This window comes from Triticum urartu, chromosome 6A (assembly GCF_056163025.1).
Source record: "Triticum urartu cultivar PI428250 chromosome 6A, HENAU_Tu73, whole genome shotgun sequence".
In the NCBI taxonomy this organism is placed as follows: Eukaryota; Viridiplantae; Streptophyta; class Magnoliopsida; order Poales; family Poaceae; genus Triticum; species Triticum urartu.
The window spans coordinates 575001307-575021030 of NC_141878.1; the positions used below are offsets into that span (position 1 = coordinate 575001307).

Genomic DNA, 19724 nt, shown 5'->3' on the forward strand with positions numbered 1-19724 from the left:
GCGTCCGGGGCGGCGTTGAGGTCAGGGGCGGGGGCGGCGTTGAATCTGGGGTCGGGGCAGCGTAGAGGGTGTGCGGAGAGCGCGCGGCGGCCGACGGGCGACAACGGCGCCGAGTGTGGAGAGCTGGATTTGGGGGAAGTGGTCGTGGGGAAGGACGAACCCCGTGATTAAGTCAGAAGTAGCAGTAGCGCGTTCCAGAAAGCGCGCTACTGCTATTCCTTTCTCTTTTTCCTCCTTTTTCATTTAGTTTTCTTCACATTTTATTTTTTTCCTTTCACCTTATTCTATTTCTTTCATTTTCAATTACCTTTCTATGTGCTTTCCATTTAATTTTATATCCTTTAGCAGTAGCGAGTTTAGATTAAAACGCGCTGCTACAAAGAAAGTAGCGGTAGCGCGGTTCGATATAGGTCGCTACTACTATGTGTAGCCTATCGGCTAAGCCGTGGGAATTTTAATAGTAACGTGTTTAGAACAAGATGCGCTACTGCTAAAACTTTATCTACAGCGCAGTTTGCACAGGCGCACTACTGCTACTTAGCACCAGCGGGCTTCTTTGACCCGCGCTACTGCTAAAATTCTGTGTATAAAGTTTTTCCTAATAGTGTAGGGTCAAATTTCGAATAGGTTTCAGAAAAGGGTCAAAACATAAAAATTTGCCTCCAACGACAGCTTCTGCAGCATGTGCTTCGCTGTCCTCATTTACCACTGCCTCAAGCAGGGAGCTAGAAATACTGCGTGAAATGTGTACATGACACGACACAAGACGAGCCGACGTGGAGGACTCTACTTTGAACTCCAAAACTTTTGCAACTGTTAATATAGTATATAAAAAAATTACATCCATATTCTAGATCAGCTACCGATGATTACAAGCATTGAAGCGCCGAAGGCACACCGTTGTCATTACTCGTGCCTCCGTCTCCGCCGCCACCCACCGCTACCACTACTCCTATCACTACTATCATGACCACTATTACTACCATTACTACTACCATCACTACTGCTGCTGTCATAATGCTTTCTTAGTATAATGCTTTCTCATTGTCATGAAAATCTCAATTTCTATTTTTCGTAACCTATGTTTCGCTAAATTCATTGCTAAATAAATAAGAGTTTCAATAGTATTGGTAATGAATCGATGTTACAACCCAAAATCATAGGATCGTAACCTATGTGACATCAGCTCAGGGGTGTAACCTAGACGAACGATCGCTCCCCCATGCAGGAAGGAACAAGTGATCATTTCAGAATTGCAAGGTGAAAATAGATAAAATTGTCGTGCTATCGTAAAGGATTTACCATGTTCTAAAGTAAAATTATCATCTTATATAAAAATATTGTCAGAGAAATTGTCATGCTGTAGAACTGTACTTGTCATGCGTTTTGCGACCATCATTGTAGCATGGAAAATTGGGAGGCTAAAAATGGAAAATGAGGAGGATTGCCCTGGTCAGGATTTGCCATGTTTTTGAAGGGAGTTTCCATGCTACAGCAATTTAAAAAGGTGAGAATTGCCATGCTCTAGCAACATAAGTTGCTATCCCAAATGGGTTCGCTGTGACACCCCCGATTCAATCGTACACTAATCATACACGCAAACGTGTACGATTAAGATCAGGGACTCACGGGAAGATATCACAACACAACTCTAATAATAAAATAAGTCATACAAGCATCATATTACAAGCCAGGGGCCTCGAGGGCTCGAATACAAGAGCTCGATCATAGACGAGTCAGCGGAAGCAACAATATCTGAGTACAGACATAAGTTAAACAAGTTCGCCTTAAGAAGGCTAGCACAAACTGGGATACAGATCGAAAGAGGCGCAGGCCTCCTGCCTGGGATCCTCCTAACTACTCCTGGTCGTCGTCAGCGGGCATCACGTAGTAGTAGGCACCTCCGGTGTAGTAGGGGTCGTCGTCGACGGTGGCGTCTGGCTCCTGGGCTCCAACATCTGGTTGCGACAACCAGGAAGAAGGAAAGGGGGAAAGGAGGGAGAAAGCAACCGTGAGTACTCATCCAAAATACTCGCAAGCAAGGAGCTACACTACATATGTATGCATTGGTATCAACTGGAATAAGGCTATTATATGTGGACTGGACTGCAGAAAGCCGGAATAAGGGGGGGATAGCTAGTCCTTTCGAAGACTACGCTTCTGGCAGCCTCCGTCTTGCAACATGTAGAAGAAGTAGACTGAAGTCCTCCAAGTAGCATCGCATAGCAATAATCCTACCCGGCGATCCCCTCCTCAATGCCCTGAGAGAGAGCGACCACCGGTTGTATCTGGCACTTGGAAGGGTGTGTTTTATTAAGTATCCGGTTCTAGTTGTCATAAGGTCAAGGTACAACTCCAAATCGTCCTGTTACCGAAGATCACGGCTATTCGAATAGATTAACTTCCCTGCAGGGGTGCACCACATACCCCAACACGCTCGATCCCATTTGGCCGGACACACTTTCCTGGGTCATGCCCGGCCTCGGAAGATCAACACGTCGCAGCCCCACCTAGACCAACAGAGAGGCCAGCACGCCGGTCTAAACCTAAGCGCCCAGGGGTCTGGGCCCATCGCCCTTAGCACACCTGCACGTTGCGAACGCGGCCGAAAGCAGACCTAGCCTAGTGGCCTTCCAGTCCAATCCGGCGCGCGCCACTCAGTCGCTGACGTCACGAAGGCTTCGGCTGATACCACGACGCCGGGATACCCATAACTACTCTCGTGTAGATGGTTAGTGCGTATAGACCAAATGGCCAGACTCAGATCAAATACCCAGATCTCGTTAAGCGTGTTAAGTATCCGCGAACGTTGACCAGGGCCAGGCCCACCTCTCTCCTAGGTGGTCGGAACCTGCCCTGTCGCTCCGCCTCAAAGATCCACTCGCGGGTGCTCCTCAAGCCGACCCGTCTTTAGTCACCACATGTATCATGTATAAAGTATATAGTATATACCCGTGATCAACTCCCGAGTGATCACGGCCCGATAGTATAGCAAGGCAGACGGACAAGAATGTAGGGCCACAGATGGAAATACTAGCATCCTATACTAAGCATTAGGATTGCAGGTAAAGGTAACAACAGTAGTAGCAAGGACAGGCTATGCATCAGTATAGGATTAACGGGAAGCAGTAACATGCTACACTACTCTAATGCAAGCAGTATAGAGAAGAGTAGGCGATATCTGGTGATCAAAGGGGGGGCTTGCCTGGTTGCTCTGGCGAGAGAGAGGGGTCGTCAACACCGTAGTCGTACGGGGTAGCAGCGGCGTCGGTCTCGGTGTCTAGAGAGGGAAGAGGGGGAAGAAACAATAAATATAATGCAAGCATATGCATAGTGATGCATGACATGACAAGTTACGACGTTAGAGGTGCCCTAACGCGGTAGTAGGTGATACCGGTGAAGGGGGATAACATCCGGGAAAGTATCCCCGGTGTTTCGCGTTTTCGGACCGGTGAACCGGAGGGGGAAAGTTGCGAGTTTGATAGGTTAGGGATGCGTGGCGGACGAACGGGCTGCGTATCCGAATTCGTCTCGTCGTTCTGAGCAACTTTCATGTACAAAGTATTTTCATCCGAATTACGGATTAAAAGATATGATTTCCTAAAGATTTAATTCATTTTCTGATTTTAATTATTTATTTAAATTAAATTCAAAAATAGATTAATGACATCAGCATGATGTCATGCTGATGTCAGCAGTCAATAGAGTTGACTGGTCAACCTGACCAATGGGTCCCACTGGTCAGTGACACATTTTAATTAACAGTTTAATTAAATTAATCATAATTAATTAGGGGGTGGGCCCCACTGTCATTGTTTGATTAATTATCTAACAGTTAATTAGGTTAATCTAATTGTGATTAATTAACTTAATTAATTCCTTAATTAATTAATTAATTAAATTATTATTATCTATTTATTTATTTTATTATTTTTCTATTATTATTATTTTTTACTAAAACGTTCTGGGGCTGTGCCCCACTTGTCATAGGGCCAAGGCCTTAGTGGATCGGGTGCTACGGGGAGGTTCGGGCGAACGGCCACAGGGCATGGCCCGCCCGAGTGGGACAAAGCCACCGGGCGTCGCGGCCAACCGTGAAGGGGAGCGGGCGCCGGCGCGACGCCGGCGAGGCCACCTCGAGGCGGGGCCGTGGCGAAGCGGGCAGTCGCCGAAGGAGGACGCCGAGGCCGTGGATGGTGCGGCCGGACCGAGCGGCGACGGTAGCAGGAGACGGCGCGGAGCAGGGCGGGGGGGAAAGCAGGGGCGCCACGGGGTCGGGCGCGGTGACCAACGGCGACGACAAGGCCGGAGCGGGGCGCGCCAGCCGTGGCCTGTGGAGAGGCGGCCGTGGGGAGGAGCGTTGAGGTCGGCGCCGTCGGCTGTGGCCGTGGCCGTGTGCAGAGTAGGCGGGGGCACGGGGGGGCGACAGAGGCGAGGGCAGTGGCTGGGGCGCGCCCTGGCACAGCCAGGCGTGGCCACTGGCGCAACCAAAGTGCGGCCGGGCGCGTGGCCTGGACGCGCGAGGGCTCGGGGAAGAGGAGGGAGCTCACGTCGGGGGGGTAGGGAAACTGGCAGCGGGCTCGGGGAAGGTCGGGGACGACTTGCGACGGGGAAGCAGACCGGCAGGGAGGAGGACGGGGTCGCGTCGACGACGGAGAGGCGAGCGACGGGGTCTAGGCGGCGATGGCGGCGGGGCCATGGCACGCAACGGCAGCGGGAGGGGTCGGGGGCGTCGGTTGCCCCCGATCCAGATCCGTTCGTGGGGGGGGGAGGAGCGAGGGAAGTGGGGGACGAGTGGGTGGCGGCTAGGGTTTCGGTTGACCAGGGTGGGGGTTATGGGGGTGTGGGGGGGCGGCTGGGCCGGGAGGGGGGGGGGGGCGGCCCGTTCGGGCGGCTGAGGCCAGCTGGGCCACTTGGCCCAGCGGGGCGGGGGGGCTTTCTCTTTTTTTTGTTAGTTTAGTTTTCTCTTTTGTATTTTCATTTTTTTTATTTCTTTTCCTTTCTGTTTTAATTCAATTTAAAATATTTATGCATTTTATAAAACGGTATCTTCTACACCATAATTATCTATGTAATATTTAGTACAAACCGACATTTTTATTTTAATGTTTGAAAACTTTTATTGTTTTCCTGTAATTAAATTTTGAATTTGTTTCAGTTTTGAATTATCTAGGGTTTATCAACAGTAACCGAGGTGACGTGGCATCATTAGCGGGGGATCACTGTAGCTTAATTATCCGGGCGTCACATTCGCTTAGATTGCCATCCCGAGCAAACCATTTAATGTCGTCAACTTCAATTTTCGGTGAGAGGGGGTGTGTGGGAGTCAAGGCTTTAGCATTCGCACATGGGATCCAAAATTGTCGGACGGCGTTCGTACGAAAAACCTAAAAAATCTGAAGTCAACTCTTTATCGTTCTTGAAATTATAAAGGAAAGAGAAAAGGAGGGAAGGAGCGAGCACCTGATGGAATAAAATGGCGATAAAGCCAACAGTTGTCGGTCGGCCAGTCTTGATCGCCCTAAACTACGTATGAAGTGCCGCCATGCGTTCCGGTGCACCCTACCGCTTGCTTGCAGCTGTCATCAGCTGTGCACCCTAATCTAGCCCTCATGTGATGTCGTCGCTGCTAGTATTGCCCGACTGGCCCTAAGCCATCACATATACTGAATGGGCCGATGAAATGAATGAGTGGTAGATAATATTTTTTGCGAGGCCAATTGGAGAGATAACTGCCTACGTATAAGCATCAAGCCTAGAGATGTTGGAGGCATCGGGCCTATATACCTCACTTAAAGCATCGCCCGCAACGCTCTCTCATGGGCCCAATAGAGTAGTGCTCTAGGAGGAAACACTCATCGGCTCATATGTTCATACAGGTGACCCAATGGAGCTGTTTTCTTACTTTTCTTTATATTACTGAAATACTCTATATATTTCAAAGTTCACTACTTTCACAACATTTGATTGTGGGTTTGAAAAATGTTCATGCAGTGTATCAAAATTGTGCACACAACTTCTAAAATATGTTGATAGCATAAAAAAATGTTCATAACATTTCAAAAATGGGTCACGCATTTCAAAAAATTATTTGTGGCATTTACAAAATATTTATACAATGTAAAAAAAGTTTACAAAATTGAAAAAATATGTTGTGCCATTCAAAAAAAGGTCTTGGCATATTTAGAAAATATTCACATTTTCAAAAATATGTTTGTGACATTTTTTGAAAGACGTTTGTATAATGTAAAAATTGTTTTGTACCATTCAAAAACATGTACAAATGTATTTGAAAAATGTTTATCATGTACTGGGAAAAATGTTCAAAACATGTATTTGAAAATATGTTCTTCATATATTTTACTGTTTATTTACCACTTTCGTACCACCTTGGAGATGTTGTAAATAGGAAAGATCTCAAGTCCGTGAACCCGATTTTCTACGTTGTGCGGCAAAGGTGGGCATCGGGCTACTGCTTGCCTTCCTAGGGCTTATGTTGAGACAAACATCGTCCCGTCGAGATGAAAGTATCACATCACAACCAATTGTCACCGGAAGACCTTGGGGTTAAAAGGCTAAATTTTCCTCATCTAAGTCCTTCAAAACAGATCTTCAAGTTCTCTTCAAGGCTTGCCCCCCCCCCCCCCCTAAAAGTACGTACCTCCGCCTTTGGACCTAAGAGCACTTGTGCACATAGAGTTGCAATGCAACCCATGCTTGTCTTGACAAGAACATGGCTAAGGCATGTTGAATTAGTACTCCCTCCATTTTTTTTTACTCCGCATATAAGATTTGGTCAAAGTCAAACTACACAAATTTTGACCAAATTTACATAAAAAAATATGAACATCTACAATACTCAAACTATATAATAAGAAAATACGTTTCATGGTGCATCTGATAATATTGATTTCATATTGTGAATGATTATATTTTTTAATATAAAGTTAGTAAAACTCTATAAAGTTTGACTTTGACCTAACCTTATATGCGGACTAAAAAGAAACGGATGGAGTATTAGTTAAAAAAATTAGTTTGATGCTTGCCACTTCTTTTTAAGGTTGACTCTATCAGCTTTTCTATCATTGTATGACATTGTTTTAATCTTTTAAATTTTTGTTTGGTAGCAAAAGCAACCGAGCGATGACCCTCCTCACTTCCTACAGGAATATGCATCCTATGGTCAAGGCGAGACGCGTGCACCGCTAAGTCTCATGGGTATGTCTTGACTTTTCTTAAGATGCATACCCGTAATGACGTTCTCTGGCAAATTTTATCCTAAGATTTTGATTATATTTGAATTCTAAATGTTGTGTGTGCACTCTTCATATTATGCTTCAATAGCTCTTAGCTTATATAATGAAGTGTTTGACTTATTATTATGTAAAAGATTATTAGACATGTTACTATTAATTTACTACTTTCAAACCAGCTTGAAAATGATGCCTTCTATAAACAGGATACGATCTCAAGTCCGTGGACCAGATTTTCAACGTTGTTGGCTCAACAATGGCCATCTGGCTGCTGCTTGTCTTCTTGGGGCTGACATTGACACAAACATCGTCCCTCCTGCATAGTGCTTCGAGATGAAGGTGTCGCGTCACCGTCGATGACATGGCACAATTGTGCACGCTGGTAGGCGTGAGGCTGGCGATCGCCATTACATAGTCCATTACTTCGCTATTTGGCGACAATGGAAAGGAGGAGATGGTACCGCGGTGGAGCCAAGAAGGCCGGCCATCCGCCGAGCATGCGCCATCGTTGTTTCTACGTCGCGGGTAGGTTTGACGATCTTCCTTCTGGAGCATGATCCTTGCGGTTTCACTGCGCATGGGTATGATACATTGTTGGACGCAAGTAACGAGGGGTTTGTTGCTGCTCGAGATCCGCATCTCCTCTAGCTTGAGCATGCACGCGGTGCGCATCAACTTGGCCTGTGTATTCAAGACCAACTAATGGTAGGTTTGTTCTAAATTTTTGTCCTAAAATGTGTATCTAATTAGAATAATGTGCATTGTATTGTGTATTAATCAAGCTTTGTCCTCCGTTAATGATATGTGCACGCGGGGGGGGGGGGGGGGGGGGGGCTTGAATACATAGCTCAGCTGTTGTCTCATGTATATAGTTTGGTTTCCTCGCTCTCAGTACTGCTCATTTGAATTTTGTGAAACTATCGAACTTCGAGTGCATGAAGCCATTGTCATTTATTCGTTTTTCACTTTGGTTGCGAAGGTCTGTGCCTTGTTTAAAGTCCCAACTTCTTTTGCAACATGAGGGAGGGTATGACTGAAACTTTGTCACTGCGGTTCATTATTTTAGAAGTAATGAACTTGGCGTGAACTATCTTTTCCAGGAAATAAAATAAAATCATGAGATATAAATGATGGGTTATAACTAGGGTGTTTTCTGTTTACCATTTTAGCTAATTTTTATTTTAGCAAAAGTTATATTTTAGACCCAATAGTGTGTATACCATGATGTTCAACCATGCTTTTCCCTTCAGCCTCCCGATCAGGCTTCTGGATTCAGGTATTTTTCATTTCCTTCTACTCCAACAAGCATCTTGTTGTCCAGGCCTGGACTCTTGGCCTTTTTTGTCCCTTTTCCTTGTATTTTGTTATGTACTGTCATAGAGCAGGGAAGAGTACATAAAACACTGGATGTCTCAAAACACAAAATAAAATGTAGACCATTTCTTATATACTAGAAAACACATTTAGGACGTGGATCTATGGCGCTCCAGCATAGATGCTTGCGTTATCTGTGACAAAGGTAAATGCTTGAGGATATGTGCCTCAGTGTATTCTGGGGAAATACGGCCGGTTATGAAGTCCGGTATTGTGAGCAGTACATGTGGGCCCGTTCTGTATGATGGATCGGGGAGAGGACAGAGTTATGCCGAAATCATGGAGTACTTCTTTCAAGGATCACTTTCACTTTGTGGGGTTACGACAAATGACGCGCTGCATATGCGCACTTGTCCTAGCCGAAAGTTTTTTTCATTTTCATACATATGTTATATTCAAAATGTTTTATCTCTTAAATTGTGCGTCTAATTCTTAAACGCACTGCCCACTAGCTAGGAAGCTTTTGTGCAGGCATGCAGGTAAACAGCGCTTTTAGCTAGCTTAGCTAGGCGGGTCGCTAAGCACAGTTGGCTCCACCGGATCCACCGAATGCAACGTTGATGCCTACAGTGTCGTTGTTTTGGCCGAGTATGTCGACATCATAGCAGTTGGGCGCAGCGTGGACAATGATGTCGGGAATGTCGTTGAAAGGGTTTCCGGCGAGGTTGACAGCCACATAACCCTTAGCAACAGCAGGCTTGTCGTCGCCGTGGGGCCGTCGTCCATTGCCCATGACGGTGTCGGTGTGCTTACCGCCGGGCCATCTGTTGAACACAGAGCCACCCACCAAGTTGGCTGCGGCCTCCGGGAACATCCATGGGAAGATGGGCCGAGGGTAGTAGCCCAGCTCCGTGTCGTTCACCAGCACGTGCCAAGGCCCAGCAGGGTCCTGCACATTCATTAGTGTAACTAGTGGTCAATCAACCTGTCCATCATTATCCCAAATGCAAACAATAATTCTTGCCAAACATTATGTACACGTACCTTGTGTATACTGACTAGCACGTACGGTACATGATCATTTACACCGGATGCACCATTGACGAGGCTAGCACCGAGGACGATGGCTCTATTTGTTTGAACGAACCCTCCGCAGTTCAAGTTGAAGCACACGGTCCTGCCGCCATCGGGCTATATACATCTCAAAAATGTCAAATAAGATCATGTAAGATTCAGATAACTATATATATATATATATATATATATATATATATATATATATATATATATATATATATATATATATAGTTCATACAGCGTACGCTCACCGTATAGTATATGCTTAACTCAGGATTATGGTCTCCTCCGGGATGAGCCTGGATGCGTACAGACACATACGTTCTTATTATCGATCATGTTAAGTCGTAACATATACTACTACCCTAAAAAACTTAATTATATGTATGTATGTATGCCATGGTGCCAGCCCACGTGTACGTACATAGAGGCCAATGGCTATCTGGTTGGTCATGTCCGGCGGTAACACGCCGGGTGAAGGGTTGAAATCAGGATTCACGGTGCCAGCCATGACTAGAAAGGTCGCGCTGCTTTCCAAGTCGCGGACGCGTGCCGGCTTCCACACCGGCAGCAGTACATAAGCTCCACTGTACGGCCCATTCGCAGCAATCGCTATAGCAATCTGCACCAAAATCAAAACCCAAGGCCACAACTTAACTTGTCTCGGGATCAACAAATTGCAAGTGCAAAATATACTTTCTTCGGTTCTTTTTACTTCGGGTATCAGATTTATGTCAAGTCAAACTCTATAAAGTGTATATACAAACTTAAAAGAAGAGAGAGACCTTGGGTCTGGGGCCCGGAGGAGCATTGTCATTGTCATGGAGCGGTGTTGGCAAAAGACCAGTGCGGTCAGGAATGGAGGGGTTCTCCCTTAGGATGGGGATACTCCCTATGGGGCACTGCCTTGTGCTTTTGTGCCATTCCTGCTCCACGGCCGCCGCATGCGTCTCCTCGTCTTGTTGCTCTGCCACGACCCTGGCTATATCTCTCATTATCTGCATGCATCCAGCTTTAGCGTCATGCGTACACAAGTTTGTAGATGAATTATAGATCCACTTCTTAATCTATACACTGCGTCACTTGTTTCAAAAGAAAAAAAGGTGTGTACTATGTATGCACAAAAAATTGGATAGGAAGGACAAAGGCAGAACGTTGCCAGAAAATTCACTGGCTAATTATTTAAATGCATTATTTAAGGATCATAAACCTCGTGTTTGATGTCCTTTAACAATGGGTTATTCAGGCTCGGTTGCTTGTAGATGTCAACGCAATCGATTGTTTCACCATTTTTGCTCTGCAACATGCATACATACAGGGGTATGCACATAGATACAATGGCATGTCAGAAACAGAACAAAATCAAAAGAGAAGGTAAATTATCAGATGGAGACCATATGTACCTGTATGGTCATCTTAATGTCTTTGGGATCGATTTGTACCGCGGCATCAGAAACCACGGCCAGTGCCAGCTCTGCTACAAAAACTAAGTGCAGAAATAAGGAGCACCACTGCAAGGTCATTGCCAGTGTCGCTGAATCTATATTATTTTTGTGTTCTGACTGAAACCTGAGATCAACCAATCGATGGATCCATCTTATATATAGGCCGGGAACAGTACTTCCTCAATTTCACACAACACCTGTTGGTCTTTTTTTTTTACCACTGAATATAGTTGGCTAGAAAATGTTTAATGACCAAAATGTCCCTATTAAAAGCAATTTATACCGCATATGTTGAGATATACAAATAACTCGGAGGGGTATACTATGGCAAATTGGGAGAGTATATATCATTATGAAATACACTCAAGAGACAAACTAGCATATTATCACATACTAGCTGCTAGCTAGGTATGATTTGTAATTTTGTACAATGCAGAATCTCTACTCCTAAAGGTGGACTTGGTATCGTCCCCTTCACGGTTTAATTTCGTCTGTGTTTTTCGCCTGACCTCTCACCATCATCTATTTTGTCTGTATTTTTGCATCACCTCCCACCACCACCCCTCCCACTGGATTTTTTTTCTTTCTCCCATTAAAAAACCAAATCTATACTTCTAAAGGAAAGAACCCAGAAGCAATCCTCTCTTTCTAAAATCAGATGCAATCTTATTAAATTGATTGGCTCTTTATGAGTCTCATGAGAAAATGCGTCAAATCTCTCCCGAGAGAAGGAATCCGGACGCAATCTCCTCTTTCCAAAAATTGGGACACAATCTGATTAAATTGATTGACTCTCCCTCGGTGCCATGCCAAGATGTAGTAAATCTCTCCCAAGGGAAATAATCCATAAGAAATTCTCGCTTTCTTAAAATTAGATGCAATCTTATAAATTAATTTACTCTTTATGAGTGTCATGAGCAAATGCATCAAATCTCTCTGGAGGAAAAGAATTCGGACGCAAACCCCTCTTTCCAAAAATCGGGACGCAATCTAATTAGATTGATTGACTCTCCCTTAGTGACATGCCAAGAGAAGACAAAAAGGAGCACCACATGTAAATTAACTAGTACAATGCCCGTGCGTTGCCACGGGCCTTTTAATTTTTTTATTGCATACATAAGCATAATGCACTTCCAATTTCACATGTATAGAAAGAAATTTACACTAACAATCGAACCTGAGAAACGGTTAGAGTTTGGAGAGGTACCTAGAGGGAGGAGGCCGGAGAGTCCTGGAGGTCATCAACATGCGGGTATTATGCGATCGTGGAATTGCTGGTGCCACGGCGACGAGCGACCTTTCCCCATCACAGATCCGTCATCGCCACCGCTGGCCTCCTCCGACTAATTGCGCTGCCAACATCGCATCAGGTCGTGATACTGAGGGAAATGGGAGATGGTGGTCGGGTGTGGGTATGGGTCGTAGGATACAAAGCAGCCCTCCCAACTGTTATTGTGGTTTTGTGCTTCAAAAATCAATTTATAATGTCCGTGCGTTGCCACGGGCACTTTAAAAATCTTCCTGGTTCATCATGATCATGTTTTACTAAAAAAAGATGATATTCCTCGTTGCAAGTAATGTCGCTAAATTTCTCGATCCATTAAACCATGGGTAAGTGCAAAAGTAAATGAATCTGAGTTGAGTGGAATAAGGAAGGATTAAATGAATGAACAAAGGAAAGGATAAAATGGATGAACAAACCAACCGTACACACATTGTTTATCAGTTCTTCTCCATCAGAAAATGGAACCCAATTGTTGCTGCAGCATTGCATTGCTCCACGAAATCCATCAGCCTCCTCGCTAGCGCTAAGGAACCCCATTTGGCCATTTCTTCCGCCACCGGCCTCAACATCGCCCCTGGCATGTCTCAGCTAACTCTGCCACGATGTCATGTCCTCCATGTTTCACTTCATTCTACATTACTCCCCGTGTAACATAAGTACTATTCAAACATGCATACCAGTCGTTAGATCGAGCACATCCAAACGGTTGCGATCCACCCTTTTCCACCCTTGCCTCCTATCGCGAGACGTCTCCTGCACTGCGTTAACAACGCTCCTCTCATGCACGTGCCCAGTGTGGGTCGTGGCCCCTCATGAGCCACCCTCACCAGCCACCGACCTCGCCGCAGGTCGCACCTTGCCACCCTCATCATCGTCGCAACTCTTCCCTCTTCCTCCTTTCCTGTTGCGTCATGTTGGCCATTTCAGATATGAAATATGCCGATGAAGTCGTTGCAGCACGCACAGGAGAAATGCCCCCTCCCACCGCCACTATAGAATCGCCGACGATGATTGTAGCTCCATTCCGTTGTCGCAACACCGCCGGTAGTGGTGACAGCTCCTACGCCCAAGGTCGCGACGTGGATGCAGCAAAATCCTTTGCCAGTTCCAGCATCCAGAAAGCATCTACGGTGGCAACTTCATCGACGAAGGTTCCAACATTCCGTAGCCTGGTTGCAACTCAGGTAGTAGTCGGTTCTAGCAAACTCGTTTGTTGGTTCCAGCATCCGCATCACCCTTCGCAACATTGCCCAGTCATGGTCACCATCGGGCCTCTCATCTGCAAGGGTCGTAGCAGCCACCAAACACGGTTCCAGCATGATAATTTTCCCGATGAAGTTACATGATAATTTATAAATCATCACTTGATTTTGGAGCGGTCTTCTTCTTCTTTTTCTTTCTTCATTGCTCATGTTGAACCCTCCTCAGACACCCCCCCCCCCCCCAAAACACACACACACACACACACACACACACACTTCTTCTCCGGCACCGACAACCCACCCAACACCCGGAACCATCAGGCCTCCACCTCGTCTCTGCTTGTCACGTTGTGGTGAGCCACTTCATCGCTTGCTCCAGCTCGTTCTTGATGATCCCTCATCAGGATGTCGGGGCCAACCGTGGCCTTCCCGTGTCAAGCTCGGTACTCTACCCCTCATATATTTATCTCTAGAAATTGACTTGCTCTACAATTGATTTCAAGCAACTACCAAATAGCAAACGTGCTTTCATTTTCCTCATCCATTTGCATATTGCAAGAAGACAGTAGCTTTCCTCATGTCTTCCTTTCTCTCTACATGACCAAACTCCAATATACAACACATGCAGACATGCTACACCTCGGTTACTATGCTAGACATGTATATTGTATGCTATTTATTTTTCGTACTTTCTTATTTCTTTTGTAAAAAGTATATCTGAGGCACCATTAGAACACAGTATAAAATCCAATATATTAAATAAGATCAAATTCACTAAATAATGCCAGTAAAGTATATACAAATTTGCACTTCCATTACACTGAACGAAAAATATACGTACATCAGCATTCGCTACTCCTTTCAGACAAGATCACTTGTCCGTCTTTCAACGAACAATCTTTGACTCCTCTAGTGACCGGGGAGCTGCTGGAGATCGCTCCTCAACTGGCCTAGCTGTTTGTTCATCTAAAAAATATAGCTTTTCGTTAATTTTAGTCTTGCAGAGTTGCAGTCAAGCAAGTATTTGGTCTCTGTATTTTCTTGTTTTTTCTCAGTTCCTTGTTTTCTAATTGTCCGATGTATTTTCTTATAGAGTCAGGCTTATTCTACACTAATTTCAGAACATCCGCGAGTTACCTGCCACCGTGGTAGCTCCTCCTCCCTTTTGCCGCTCCATGTGCTAGCCTTGAAAATGTGAATTTATATTGTATCCTGGCATTGTTATGTATGTAGTTCTGATCAATCATACAAATACCTAAAAGCAAAGAAGAAAACTAAAGTAGAATTGCTGGGAAACTGTCAAAAAATCACATACTCCTAGATAAACCATCAGAATATGTGTACCCCATTATGTCTCAAATCATCAGAATATAGTGATAGGCGATGTATTGGGTGATAAAAGACGTTAGCAATAATTAATAATCCTTACTGGTTAAAGAAAACAAATTGGTCATCTTAAGCTATGAATAATCCTTACTGGTTAAAGATAATGGACGCAAGAAGATACTAAGGATAAGAATTGTCCCTCCTTTCAATCTCCATCTTTAGAAAAGAGGATCACCCAAAATGAATAGGATATACTTTTAACAAAAATCTAAAAAAAATAAGGATATGCTCTAGAATATGTTACCATTAAAGTAGATGTTAATTGCAAGCACAACTTTGAGATCAATGCTACACTTTTGTCATGCATCAGGGTAACATGTGGCGCAACTTCTGGAGGATAACATGTGCTCATTGTCCGTGTGCATCCAGATCTCCAAGTATTAGCACAATAAATTGTTTAGTTGTAACACACTCTAGCCATGCCTGAAATAGGATTAGCGGAATGCTCTCAGCGGTAAATTATTACCCACAACATATTGTTTCACCTATTTTGAAAAAATGGATTGGATCTCTTATTAAGTATTTTTGAAGCTTTCATTTTAGGATACTATAGAAACTTGTCCCTCTCACATCTAGAGATGAACCTATTTCTGATAATGTTTATCCCAGCCATGTATATGTAAACACTGATTGAGATTTACTCAATAGGATAGCTAAAACCTTACAGTAGTGATTTTTTAAATGTTAGAGAAGTAATCCAGACCAAAAGAACAAGGTAAGTGAGTGAAAGAGTCAACTTGCCTTTAACAAAATTTCGTCAAATGCCAAACAAGTTTCCTCCCTGAATTTTTAATGAAGCTTCTGGGTCTTTTGGTTCCTCCATATCTCCCTGCAATGAACATATCCCACTGGAAAAATTAGATGTATAAAAAATTAAAATGGCAACAATTACTATTTAATATTGAATAATCAGGCTACTGGAACATACATTGTAATAGCCTATGTACATTGGTGTAGCACCATAAGAACATCCTAAATTGGGATAAAGCCAGCCAAAGTGCACGATCAATATACAATCAGCCTTCTGAACAATAACTGTCAGCAGCCTAGCAATATTAATGAAACGACATAAGACAAAGGAGATCGACTGGCTTCTCTCTGTCACCGATTTCATCGTCGAGTTCGCTCCTTCACGCCAGGTGGCCGAGGATGGCAGCACCATGGAGGTCAGAAACGAATCACCTACCCTTATTTTCATCACACATGGTTGGTTATGTTGCTTTGGAGGTCCTACAAAGAAAAATAAATTTGCTATTATAATGAAGGTGATGACTATTTCAATTGCGTGAGTTCATAGTGTTACCTTCATCACTGCCCCCTTAACCCTAACCAAGATAAAGATGTTAAAATAGATCGAAGTGGAACAAACACATTTCACCATGCCCATAGCAACCAATTTTCCAAACTCTTCATGCTGATTCATAATCAACTGGCACAACAAAACCACACTATCAGCTTTTGGGGTTATCCTCACTATAATATATAATGTCTATTTAAAATGTAATTAGTAATGTCTCTAGCATGGTCATCCTACAGGTATTCCAAGCATCTCTGAGAATTCTTACCAGGATCAACCCCAGATGACCGACCACTCTCCACATATATGTAGATTGTAGCAAACGACACGGATATGCCTGCAGGTTGTGTCATTTAAGCACTAAATATGAAAACAAAAGAAAAATGAAAGGTACAATGTATGAATAGTAAATAGGATGTGTTTACCTAAAACATTTACAGAAGATTTCCTCTGGTGTACATAGTCTCCTTAAAGAACAAAAAAATTTCCAACCTCCAAGTAAATGGCGGACAGTTTGATAAAGTATCTATCTAATATCCAAAACTTGAATTGCAAATATAAGAATCTTCGGCATAAACCTCTTGCATAGTTGCAGTTTCTTTTAGAATGAGAAACTCTGTAGAGAATACAACAGTGTCTGAGACCAGTACCTTGTATAAGAAAACTTGCATATTCCTGATCCAGGAAGCTAGCTGTTGTCAGAAATTAATGCTACAAAGAATGTTGAACAATGAAAAAAAAGGTGTTGGGTGTACTTGATGGACCATCTGTACAAGGTTGTCATAGCCGTCTGTGCCAAAATATTTCAGAAATGAGGTTGAGCTATCACCATGGAGTATAACCAATGACGAATTTTTCGTGTATCTATCTACAGAGGGGAAGTGTACAAATATGCAAAACCATTAAATTTGATCGCTCCATGGTACCCCCATGAACAATAAATAAATAGTAAAAAAACAAAAAGTCTTGCATGCTTGCAAAATTTGGTGCTATATGCACACAAGTTTGAGCACCAATTGTTTTTCTGTATGAGCTCCAAGAATTCTGATTCTCTTTTAGTTAGAAATACATTTAATTTCAGCTCATTGGTTTTTGAGTGTGTTTGTAGTGGAAAAGAACAAAAGATTTTTGAGTGTGTTTTATAACTAAGAGGAAAAGTGTAGCAGAATATGAAAGCAAATAAACAGGAAATCATAGAAACATTTATTTCTCTTTTCAACCAGGAAACTCCTTTTCTATTAATTTCTCAATGGCAATAACCAGTACCATTACGTAGCACAAGAGACATGAAAGTGAGATGCGATTTGAAGTATATACTCATTGGTTTGAGAAGGTGTTTCAACATCAGTTTAATATAGATGTATGACTAAAGATTTAGCAACATCAAGAGCAACTAAAATACAATGGAAAAAATGAGCAGTGCATTGTCTAATCCGGGAATGGCTGCGGATGAGGCTCCAGCTTGACTGCGTCAGGAAATCCGGGATACTACAATCAGCGAGTTCTGGGAGAAATGGGGTTAGCCTATGACGAGAATGATACTGTAGCTGGACAAAAATTGCAGCTCGAATCGGATACATACCAGAAGAAATACTGGATATGAAGATGAAGCAATACCTATCCTCCATGGGCACCGTAGTTGCCGGGATCGGGGAACGAGGCAGCGACCCTCGAACCGGGTTCGTCGTCCCGAATCGAGGGTCAGGGTCGACGAGTGGAATGTCGGGGACGCGATCCCGGTCGCTAGGATACGAACCACTTCAGCGACACCAAACTGAGTCTCGATTCCAATTTACCATCGCAAACAGAAACAGGAGGTACTGCTGATTCTTCGAGACGCTGAGATTTACCAGGAGTCAAACGCGTCCAGGCATTGTGGTTCTTCCTCACCGCGCCGCTGATCCTAAGCAAGTACGAGCTGCTGCAGCGCGCTTGGAGCCTTGGGCCCTCGGCGGCGAGGCGACGCGCTCGGGCAGGGTGAGGGCGACGCGTCCCAGATGTTGCTCCGCTCCGTGGTGTACCTTGGGCGTACAGGTCCTGCAGCCCGACGGGAGGGAGATGCTGTAGATGTCGCCGGCGTCGAGGTCCACCGCGGCAGCAAGCACCCCCATATGCCTTGCCCCGGCACCGAGAGCAGGGGTTGGATCCCGATGCTGACGGCTAGGGTAGGGTTCGTCGCCGGCCTCCATCCGGATGCTGCGGGTGCGGATCCGGCGCCGTCGTGGCCGTAACAGATCCGTGGCCATCTCTGCCGCCCCATCATCCAGATCCTCGTGATCCACGACGGTCGCGTCTGCCCGGATCGGCGTCGGCGGACGCTGCTGCGTATCCTCGGGAGAGGAGGAGCGGATGGAGTGGGGCGGCGAAGGGACGAAGGGAGGCGGCGGGCGAAGGAGGGCACAGAGTCTGGCGACTGTTTCTCGCTCGAGGGAACAAAACCTAGCTCAGGGCGCAGAGTGGGGCAATTTTTTTCGCTGGTTAATTTCCGCCGGCTTTCTTTTGCTGGTTTATTTTCGCTCGGGTCAGTTGGATGCGACGGGAGATTGGGCGCGTGGGGCGGGTGGGGTACTTGGCTGGAGGGTTTTTTTTGGTTAATTGCGGCTGAGCGGGAGGTGAGAGCAAGTACCAAAGAAGTACCAAAAAAAGACCATAATAGATGGGACGAAAATAAAACCCGGAACACGACCTACCAACTGAGACATTAGGAGTAGAGATTAGATTGATGCGGAGAACCACGGTGCCGGACGAATACTCCAATGCGAAGTCGTGCAAGGGCGCGCTTGTCGCCTCCTGGAAGGGGAAGCCCAGGGTTGCGGAGGAGCGGCACTACGGCCTCTGCCTCAACGCCCCGACATCAGAAGTTCAGCACGGGTCGGCGGCCGGTGGCTGAGCTTGGCCAAGAGGGCACATGGCACCGAATCCTGAAGGGGGACTTGGTAGGTTCCCCTCAATGGCTTAATTTTTTCTGGTTTTTAGCCTCACATCCCACCACCATCTTTTTCGTTTGTATTCTTTTGCCTCACCTCCCACCACCCCGTTCCACTAGATTTTTTATTCCTCCCACTAAAACCAAATCTCTACTACTAAAGGGAAAGAATCTAGAAGCAATACTCTCTTTTTAAAATTGGATGCAATCTTATTAATTGATGGGCTCTTTATGAGTGTTGTGAGAACATGCATCAAATCTCTCCCGAGGGAACGAATTTGAACGCAATCCCCTCTTTCCAAAAACCGGGACGCAATCTGATTAAATTGATTAACTCTCCCTCGGTGTCATGCCAAGATGCAACAAATCTCTCCTGAGGGAAAGAATCCGCAAGCGATCCGCTCTTTCATGAAATTGATGCAATCTTAATTGATTGACTCTTTATGAGTGTCATGAGCAAATGCGTCAAATCTCTCCTAATGTCAGGGTTATAAATACAGGGTATGCCCAAATATATAGAAGGCCCGCTGGAAGCCCAT

At 44.8% G+C, this 19724-nt stretch overlaps 1 protein-coding gene and 1 long non-coding RNA gene across 13 annotated transcripts; both read right to left on the bottom strand.

The window, feature by feature from the left end:
* Positions 1-8747: 8747 nt before the first annotated feature.
* LOC125512899 (protein neprosin-like) lies at positions 8748-13795 on the bottom strand. The gene is made up of 7 exons (XM_048677967.2): positions 11048-13795; positions 10855-10941; positions 10430-10642; positions 10069-10266; positions 9896-9943; positions 9612-9758; positions 8748-9516 (listed from the first exon to the last, which is right to left on the bottom strand). The coding sequence occupies exons 1-7, from the start codon at positions 11165-11167 to the stop codon at positions 9145-9147; spliced, it is 1185 nt and encodes a 394-aa protein (XP_048533924.1). The 5' UTR covers positions 11168-13795; the 3' UTR covers positions 8748-9144.
* Positions 13796-14317: 522 nt separating this feature from the next.
* LOC125515234 (uncharacterized) lies at positions 14318-18741 on the bottom strand. Of its 12 annotated transcripts, none has more exons than XR_007286887.2 (9): positions 18110-18741; positions 16685-18002; positions 16528-16596; positions 16266-16391; positions 15891-16192; positions 15704-15791; positions 15207-15385; positions 14714-14788; positions 14318-14542 (listed from the first exon to the last, which is right to left on the bottom strand). It is a non-coding gene; the product is annotated as an uncharacterized LOC125515234 (long non-coding RNA). The 12 variants fall into 12 exon arrangements; XR_007286884.2 differs by having other exon boundaries at positions 16685-18017; XR_015608962.1 differs by having other exon boundaries at positions 16685-17127; positions 17877-18741.
* Positions 18742-19724: the final 983 nt, after the last annotated feature.

Excerpts from the sequence above, each read along its gene's own strand:
- LOC125512899 (XM_048677967.2), bottom strand. The coding sequence starts at position 11,167 with ATGACCTTGCAGTGGTGCTCCTTATTTCTGCACTTAGTTTTTGTAGCA. Across the intron at positions 9,944-10,068 it reads AGATAGCCATTGGCCTCTAT|GCTCATCCCGGAGGAGACCA; the intron begins GTACGTACACGT and ends GTACGCATCCAG. Across the intron at positions 9,517-9,611 it reads TGCTAGTCAGTATACACAAG|GACCCTGCTGGGCCTTGGCA; the intron begins GTACGTGTACAT and ends ATGAATGTGCAG.